The 10358-nt window shown below is 32.5% G+C and overlaps 1 protein-coding gene across 1 annotated transcript; it reads left to right on the top strand.

Annotated features, from left to right (window-relative positions):
• Window positions 1–4695: 4695 nt before the first annotated feature.
• Window positions 4696–10056, top strand: LOC112906568 (opsin-1-like). The gene is made up of 3 exons (XM_025980901.1): window positions 4696–4789; window positions 9282–9656; window positions 10022–10056. The coding sequence occupies exons 2-3, from the start codon at window positions 9284–9286 to the stop codon at window positions 10054–10056; spliced, it is 408 nt and encodes a 135-aa protein (XP_025836686.1). The 5' UTR covers window positions 4696–4789; window positions 9282–9283.
• The last annotated feature ends 302 nt before the right edge of the window (window positions 10057–10358 follow it).

The raw sequence follows: 10358 nt of genomic DNA on the forward strand, positions 1-10358 counted from the left end.
TAGCCTCTAAACATGGCAAACAAAGATTTAAGTAAACTAAAAGTTCATTTTTAATTAGTTTTAATGAAGCTTTATTCCTGTTGTCCCGCCACTTTGCGTTCATAACAGAGAATACTTTTTCTGTAAATGCTGAAGTGGCCGGAACGGACAGCAAATGTGACACTACTTTGAACAGATTTGGGAAATCAAGTTGTTCCCTAAATATGGCTTGTCATTTTTCTGTGCAATATTATTGATATAAAAGTACTCTGAATTTCGAATAATCGCTTACAAAATTATTAGTTTTAATGAAGCTTTATTCCTGTTGTCCCGCCACTTTGCGTTCATAACAGAGAATACTTTTTCTGTAAATGCTGAAGTGGCCGGAACGGACAGCAAATGTGACACTACTTTGAACAGATTTGGGAAATCAAGTTGTTCCCTAAATATGGCTTGTCATTTTTCTGTGCAATATTATTGATATAAAAGTACTCTGAATTTCGAATAATCGCTTACAAAATTACGATGTTTACTTAAGGCCTTAAATAAAGTATTTTTGCGTACTTTATGAGTCTTTGTAAAGTATAACGTACGCACAGTCGAAATAGAGTACAATACTTTATAATAAAGTACGGGTGGTAACCCTAGTGATAGTGTGCATCCCTGTCCGACTCCCATCCTAATATTTACTTCCCTACGTTGTATCCCTAGCTCTATAACTGCCTGTTGCTCTTTATACAAACTAAGTATCACTCTTCTATCGTTGTAACTCATCCCTATATTTTTAAGTATATTTAACATCTTGTCCCATTTAAAATTGTCAAAAGCTTTTTCTAAATCTACAAATCCTATATACGCACTCTTTCTTTTTTCTATCGTTTTCTCTGTTGTTACCCGTAAAGCTAGAATGAATAAACAAATAAAAAGTAATAATTAAATTGCCTCACTGCGATATTTATTGTGCTTTATGATAACGGAAAATGTGATTTATTTAAATAAACACCTTTCCTGTCTTAATGCAGATTTTCTTGTTTACATTAGAAATACTTTATTAGCATGTAACTAATTAGCATATTATTCAACAACATAGGTTATTAGCATTGTTATTAAGATTGAATATAAGTACTTATAATAACTTCCGTATATTGAAGGTATAATCGATATTACCCATATTTTGTAAAAATAATTATTATGCAAAAAAGGAGTAATTAATTGTTACAATCAATTTTTGATGACGCAAAAAATATTACAAAATTAAATAAAAAATAATTTAAAAATGGCAATAAGATTAGATTCATCTATCTATAACAGAGTGAACCAAGAAATAGACATTAAGAAATAAAAGAAAAAAGAAGATGTACGCAGAAAGGAGAAATTTTATATCTTTCTTACTCATAAAAAAATACACGCTACTGAAGTAAAACTTCTTTAAACACACAAACATACCGGGATAGGGATTAAGGATTTGGTTTAATTGTATCATTTGTACACTATGCTTGGCATGGGTGCAATGCTGATAGTAAATATACTATAGAATGTCTTTAAATACAACGATCACAGCTTTTTTGTCATTAGACAATACAAACCGGCCGCTACCGCCGCAACCGCTATGTCCCTGTATTTTAAGTCTTCGAAAATATTCATTTAAATTACATACTATAAAGGGCCATATTGATCTATATTAAATGCACCATGTATTTAAAAGTACTTAATTGGATAAGGATTAATGCTGTATTGCTTAAAATCGCTTCGTAAATAATCCATTATTTCTCGTAAAAAGTACAGGATAAAAAATGGTTAATGTGGGTTATCCCTAAAAGATAGACATATACCGTCGCGGACTTTTTTGTAGATCTTCTTAATAATGTACAATATTGTAGTACATTATTTTGATATATCTCGTAGGGTTCAGCCAGCGTTTCCAATGTAAGCTTAAAAAAATGTGTTTATTTACATCACATTACAAACCTCTAAAATTGTCAGCGTTTCTCTACTATATTATGCATGTATTATACATAAACCTTCCTCTTGAATTACTCTATCTATTAAAAAAAAAACTCATTAAAATCGGTTGCGTAGTTTTAAAGATCTAAGCATACATAGAGACAGACAGCGGGGGAAATGCGTTGCATGATTTCGTTACATAGCAACTCGCATGAAACGAACTTACCCTACTGTGCGTAAAGAAGTTTCACTTCAAAAAATGAGAAGATAATTATGTTTAGAAGTTAGAGAGCTAACTAGATCAAGTTCTAATAGTAACTATTCTAAGCGATTATTAAACAATAGGTAGCGATAAAGTGCCGATAAAAGATTACGAGAAAAATTCAAAAAAGTTTTCCTTACGGGTGTGCGTATGTGTACGTGACTTAATTAGATATAGTTTTTTCAAAACTTATTGATGTAAAATTTCCAGAATGGAATTTTCTCGATAAGCTACGATTCGTCGAGTACCCAGAGAAATTTCAAGTATTAGGAAGATTTAAATGTACGCCACTGCTTATATGCGAAAGCCGAGGCAGACCCTTGTGTTCCGACAATTGACTTGTCTCGTTTCTGAAAATTTTAATTACAAACAAATTTTAAAGAGGCTCTACTTAGGGACAGAATTAGAAGAATTAAAAGAATTAAAAAAGGGAAGAAGGGACAAATTAATGTAGGTATTGAAGATGAAACAAAAAATAATATGCAAAAATATAAAAATTAATTAAAAATATGATTTATAAATTCTTTAAAATTTAAAACAGAACGCATGTACCATCGAAAAAAAAGGAAAATGGTTCTGTTCAGATCTTTAGATTTGGAAAATTATTATTTCTTGGCGTTTCGAAATGCTGGCACACACATCTTTGTCTTAAGGGACAAAGAAATGTTGCGGTTAGCCCCAGCCCAGGAGCAGAGCTAGAGGAGCGGTCGCTCTAGGCGCCAGGAAGCAAGGGGCTCCAAAAGTTAAGTGCGAAAAACAATTTTTAGCAAAAAATAAAACTTTGACACCTTCTGAAAGACGCGGAGCAGTGTTGCTAGGTCAGTTTTCTGAAAATCTGTAGGGAGATAATGAAAAATGTGTAGATTTCCGTCTATTTCATATAGAAAAAAAAACTTTTGGGTGTTTCATTCCCACCAGCCAGTAATGCTAGGCTGGTGGGCGGGCAGTCTCTCCGGACTACACCGGAAGGTATGGCAGAAGACCCCCTTTAGCCTGCTTTCAGGAATAGTGGGAATGGGTGGGTGGTGGTTCGGGTGAGAAAGTTGAGACGGGCGAAATGAAGACAGAAGAGAATGAAAGATTATCTGTGGAATATTACTGCCCCAGCATTTGCCTAAGTGATCCAAGGAAAGCACAGAAAAACTTGGACCAAGGCAGACGAACCCGGAATCGAACCGGCGTCCTCTCGAATGCTAAGCAATGGTCTAAACCTCTAGGCCATGCCGCTCGGTTTGCATCTAGATAAATCAGTATATTTACGAGCTTTTCTAAATACTAAGTCGGATTTTAGCAAAAGCTAAATCTAACTAGTCTAAGTGGCTAGATTAGCCTCGAACCTAGTCCACAAGACGCATTTATTGTTAAAGTACATGAGTGACAGCTCTTTTGTGCACAGCTGAAACCAGAGCTTCCTATTGTTCGTTGGAAATAAGAATCGGATAGATTGGATTGAATCGCGCGTTTTACGTTTTGATGACTGGACATAACCACTGGAGGCGTTGAAACACACACTTTTTTTTAACGTTACAATCTATAGGAGTTTTCCCTTCTACTCTTCGCTTTACACCATGATGTTTGCAATAAATTGATTAAAAAAACCACTAGAAGAATTTTACGAAACCGCACAACTTATTTACAAAAACATGAATAATATTAAAGTTTTGGATAATACATTATCGAAAAGCCCTCGACTTCGTCCGTTAATAGCTTGAAATTCAGTTTATTTCTGACTATAAGAATTAGATTTTATTAGTTTGTTATTGTAAATTATCCTTAACATATGCATAGATATACATATGTCACCCCGCACTTTTTTACAATTTTTTTTAAATTCTACAGCTTTTCTATAAAAAGCATTTATATTTTACATTAGCTGGACTATTTTTTCGTCGACTTACATTACAAAGTAGGTCTACACAAAAAGCTCTTTTACTTTAACAGAATAATGTACGGCTTATATATACATTTTGAAGTTCTTGTCTGAATATTAGCGAAAGAACTTTTTAATCGGATGAGTTATTTCGCAGATTACCTTTTATATTCAAACTTACGAACATTACCTCTTTAAATATGTATCTATATATATCCGTAAATCACGTTGATTATGATTGTAATTACGTTATCTTTTAATGATCAGTAAAAATAATCGATCGAGTTGGATTGCTATATTTTGCCTCGTGTGTAATGGTTGAAAAATTAATATACTTGCCCTATGAAATTATAAAAAGACAATTATAAGATGGTTGTAAATAATTGGGAATGGGAATTCTATCGGTGCTTCTCGATTGATTTTGCTTTTAAGAAAATCACATCAAACCAAAGTAATATACAGTATTAATGGAAGAAAGATTAAGACATTTAATGCAATTACTGAAGAAACCGTATTTTGTTTTGCGGTTAAAAGGTTTATTCATAACAGAATGGGATTAAATTTATTAAATTATGACTATACGTAAAATGCCTGAAACCGAACTTATATAAATAAAATCTGTGGAGCAATCTGCATGAGTCGCAGACCATAGATTTTCTATTTTGGCGGCACCAAAATCTGGAAGTGAGAGGCAGCAGCAGTTTTGCTTCATATTATTTTTAAGACAACAGCAGGTATTTAATAGATATTACCTTAGTTTAATTGCTTTCAATTATGTAGTTTTGTCTGATCAATTTTGCTAATCAATTTGTTTTTCATGTTTCATTTTAAAAATTTCAAATTTATTGTACCATAAAACAGATCTAGAAGTCACTTCTATGCTCGCGAACGGTTAATTAAGAAATTCACCAGCTGCGAAGATTATGTGTGATTCGTATTTTTGTTTTCAGTGATTGAGAGTTTTTCAATCTTTAGCCTCGATGTGCTAATTGTTGGAGAGTAAGGTAAATAAAACTAAATAACAACTACAAATAACAGCAACAACGATAACACTTATATTTACAAAACTTAACAAGGAGCAGAGTAGGTAGAGAACAGATAGAGATGATAACTCAAGCGAAGGTTGGTAAGAACTCCTTTCTCAAAATCATTTTTCCAAAAAGGAAATGTTAGAAAAACTAGGAAGGAGGAGCTGATCGTTGATAGATGAATGTAGGGTACCAATAGAGTTGAACGATATAAGAGTAGGGTAGTAGTAGTGGTACCGAGGGTTGAAAGTACCGAAATAATGAAATGCTAGGAATTAGAATATAGTCCCAAATCACCGAAGAAACCCATCATAAAATNCTAAAGATCAGAGCCAAAATAGGGTTGCAAATAATTTTATTGATGTAAAATCACCATCAATAATTTTACATCAAAATATTTACAACCCCATTTTGTTTCTGATCGTTTACACATTGTAATAAGATACAGAAATGGAATCCATAGTTTCTTTAGCTTTGGGTTCTTCTAATAAGTGAAGTTTTTCGAAGCGTTTGCTAAGAATTTTGGATTATATGCATTTATTAGCACACCACAATATCTTGTAGTTTTCAGTTTTACACAGCTGGCATATATCAATTCGATATTGTTTTGCGGACTGTTTTGCCGTAATTCATAGAGTTTCGTAGTTCTTTCTTGATTTGGCAGGTGTTGATATCAATTTTGAACTTCAAAATTCTATGGACCATGACATTGAACCCGAAAAACAATATCGATCCAATATTTTAGATTATCCATTTTCAAGGAGTTTAGAATTTTTTAGGCTCTCTCTAGTTAAAGATTTAGAAGGCATTCATGGAATGTCTCTTTGTCTCCTTTGTAAGTTTCTAATAATTTTAATAGCCAATGTGAGCAATTTTTATTCATCATTTTATATAATGTTTGATCGGTGATACTGCCAACATTTTTAAAGGCAAGAATGTATTTTGCATTTTACAAATAGAAAATAAATTTGCAAAAGTGTTTTAAACAAAATACAAAAAGCTTTTCTCAAAAAAGTATTTAAATGCAACATTAAAATAGGTATTTTTTATTTTGTATTTGCAATTTAAATGCAAGTACAGTTTCAAATAAATCACATCTCTGATAACCACTAATAGTAAGATCACTATTTATATTAATCCCTGGATAACTCCTGAAATCTCTCACTTGAGTTTTAAATCTTTAAATTTAATTTTTCAAGCAAAGCGCATTCTAATGTGATCATCAAATGAAGTATTCACGACGGTTAAGTTATGTTTCTCGCAAAACTCTGCCAATCTACCACCCTTATAATTTTTTTGCCTAATTTGAAGGAACCAATTATTGACCTTTTTTTACCTTCAGTTACTGCTGGGTTAAAGTCAACTACGATAAAAAAAGGCTTTCCTGCTTCAGCGCTATAAGATGATGTAGGGCATCTGGACTTCTGTTTTTACGAGTTTCGAACTTAACTGGATCATAATTTAGCCTATCACTTTTCTGTAAATAACATTCTACATTCCCTACTCTTGAAATGTTGCATTTTCTGTTAAAATTATTTCCGATGATATCCTCCGAGGTAGTCTTCTCCCGGACATCCTAATGGAGGGCCATTTTACTCCCTGAATGCTTTACCTCAGAGAACGCCATCATTAAAGTTGAATTGTGCTCGGAATATCATAAGCCATAACCTTGAATCTCCTCTTATAACAACTTTAAATTAGGTGTTTCAGCAACAACTAGTTTTTACTAATTGTAAGGAGTAAAAACTGGTTTAAATGAAATACGTTAGTTTTACCCAGTCAACACTAGAATTGGCTAAAGAGGATCGTTAAAAATAATTTTGTCTAGCCAAATCGCGTTTTAACTGAAATAGGGTTTTTACGGTAACAAATATGTCATCATTATCATAGAGTCGTCACTCCTAAGACTGGTTGGACACGTACCTCCACTCTTTCCTATCCTGAGCTAAACTTCGCATTTCCCTAAAACTAGAACAACCCACATCCTTAACTATTTGTGGACAGTAATCTAACCTAGGTCTACCTCTACCCCTCCTAACTCCTGTTTCTTCCTCTAATATNCTTTTTTTTAACGTTACAATCTATAGGAGTTTTCCCTTCTACTCTTCGCTTTACACCATGATGTTTGCAATAAATTGATTAAAAAAACCACTAGAAGAATTTTACGAAACCGCACAACTTATTTACAAAAACATGAATAATATTAAAGTTTTGGATAATACATTATCGAAAAGCCCTCGACTTCGTCCGTTAATAGCTTGAAATTCAGTTTATTTCTGACTATAAGAATTAGATTTTATTAGTTTGTTATTGTAAATTATCCTTAACATATGCATAGATATACATATGTCACCCCGCACTTTTTTACAATTTTTTTTAAATTCTACAGCTTTTCTATAAAAAGCATTTATATTTTACATTAGCTGGACTATTTTTTCGTCGACTTACATTACAAAGTAGGTCTACACAAAAAGCTCTTTTACTTTAACAGAATAATGTACGGCTTATATATACATTTTGAAGTTCTTGTCTGAATATTAGCGAAAGAACTTTTTAATCGGATGAGTTATTTCGCAGATTACCTTTTATATTCAAACTTACGAACATTACCTCTTTAAATATGTATCTATATATATCCGTAAATCACGTTGATTATGATTGTAATTACGTTATCTTTTAATGATCAGTAAAAATAATCGATCGAGTTGGATTGCTATATTTTGCCTCGTGTGTAATGGTTGAAAAATTAATATACTTGCCCTATGAAATTATAAAAAGACAATTATAAGATGGTTGTAAATAATTGGGAATGGGAATTCTATCGGTGCTTCTCGATTGATTTTGCTTTTAAGAAAATCACATCAAACCAAAGTAATATACAGTATTAATGGAAGAAAGATTAAGACATTTAATGCAATTACTGAAGAAACCGTATTTTGTTTTGCGGTTAAAAGGTTTATTCATAACAGAATGGGATTAAATTTATTAAATTATGACTATACGTAAAATGCCTGAAACCGAACTTATATAAATAAAATCTGTGGAGCAATCTGCATGAGTCGCAGACCATAGATTTTCTATTTTGGCGGCACCAAAATCTGGAAGTGAGAGGCAGCAGCAGTTTTGCTTCATATTATTTTTAAGACAACAGCAGGTATTTAATAGATATTACCTTAGTTTAATTGCTTTCAATTATGTAGTTTTGTCTGATCAATTTTGCTAATCAATTTGTTTTTCATGTTTCATTTTAAAAATTTCAAATTTATTGTACCATAAAACAGATCTCTTATATTTTCATATTTTATACTAGATATACTTGCCTATTTATTAAAAAATAATGTTGTTGAGAACAGAACATTTTTTATTAAAATTAATCAAAATCATTAAATCAGATAGTAGCAAGGCAAAAAGGAATCCAAAAAATTGCATACTTGTTTTAGCAGAATTAAAATATTTTTTATTGTTTCCTTTTAGAGTAGCACAGACCGTAATATTATGAAATTTTGAAAAAAAACGTTAATGGTTTTAGTAAAGCAAAAATTTCTTTGTTTCGTGTAAAAAAGCAGGTCGAGTTTTGAATATTTTAGTAACTAAATAAAATAGACTAATTTAAACCTTTAAATTTTTAAAATGAAGTTTTCATAATACGATAATAGTGCATAATGAATTTCATAAGATAGTTTATAAAAAGCTTTATTGCCTATGCACTTACTAAATAGTTTAGTTTGATTAGTATGGTTGTCGACTAGAAATGTTCGGGTTAATTCGAATAAAAATAAAATCCTGTAACTAATATTTCATATTTTTTTGAATTAATAATAATTTAATACTGGGGAGATTTCTGACTGAACCCTAGCTGCTTAACTATACCCTGGAATGAAAGTGTGTTTGTGTTGATGTTCAACTTTGACAATACTAAATTTTTTACTAAAAATGGTGAAAAGTGTCTCTATAAGGTTACGTGTTAAATGTTCTTTTTTAACAAGATTATTGAAATGTTAACTCCGTTAGAAACCTTGTTTTCATTGTTGTTAACGAAAACGCTTTAAAAAAAGTGTATTTCTAGTTCTGTAAGCTAAGGGTCAAAAACCTTTGAAACGCCATACCTTCCAATTACTAATTGCTCCCTACTATATCTTTTGTCTTGCGATGCATTTGTGTTTCTTTTATTTATTTTTGGATCAAATCTTATAAGCAGATATGTCAGCGATGGGAGAGCCCAATTTTGCCGCCTGGACAGCGCAGAGGGTAATGTCTGCTGGCGCGTTCGGTGGCAACTATACCGTGGTAGATAAAGTCCCTCCTGAAATGCTCTATCTCGTCGATCATCACTGGTACCAATACCCCCCTATGAACCCACTTTGGCATGGCATTCTTGGTTTCGTTATCGGCATCTTAGGTTGCATTTCCGTTGCCGGAAACGGAATGGTCGTCTACATTTTCAGCAGCACTAAGTCCCTGAGAACACCGTCCAACTTATTGGTAGTAAACTTGGCCTTCTCTGATTTTGCCATGATGTTTACCATGTCTCCTCCTATGGTTATCAATTGCTATTACGAAACCTGGGTATTGGGTAAGTTTACTATTTTCTTCATCTACTATCCCGTGTTTATATCTCATAATCAGTCAAAATTCATATTTTCAACGATTACCAAGTGTTTTTATACTTTTTGATACCACAATAGAAACGTGTATAAACGTATATGGTAAAGACAAAACATATCAATGTTTCATGCAAAATATTTAACAAAAGCTCGACCAAAGGTGCGTCGCGTAGTAGTAGTAGTAATTACCTATCAAGTGAACTATTGTTGATGTGTCGCATATTACTATTTGGTATGAGCTTTTGTGGGACTATGGGAGTCATTTCGTAAATGCAACGGAAACGAGTAATAGGAAGTTAGGGAAGGGGAAGCGCGCAGTATTCAATTAATGCAGTCTACAGTTGGCGCTTGAGGAGACAGGGAGAATAAGGGAGAATAAGAAAGATGACCCAGCTGCCAACCGTTCGATTTAGTACACTTGGTATGGAAAAGCGCGACGCATTGTCATGTAGTTTATTTTGTCACTATTAACAATATAAATTAGACAGTTTTATAGGCGTTGTGTTGATATCTGAACGTTACTTGATGGCTAAAACAGTATTAATAAATGATTTCTGTAATTGATATTATTATTATTACTCAATCGTTTTGAAATTAGTAAATATGATCATCATCATCATAAAGTCTTCAGGCACCTCCAATTTTCGCTATCGTGAGACAATTTTCTAATT

This window comes from Agrilus planipennis, unplaced genomic scaffold (genome assembly GCF_000699045.2).
Source record: "Agrilus planipennis isolate EAB-ADULT unplaced genomic scaffold, Apla_2.0 scaffold4, whole genome shotgun sequence".
Lineage (NCBI taxonomy): Eukaryota > Metazoa > Arthropoda > Insecta > Coleoptera > Buprestidae > Agrilus > Agrilus planipennis.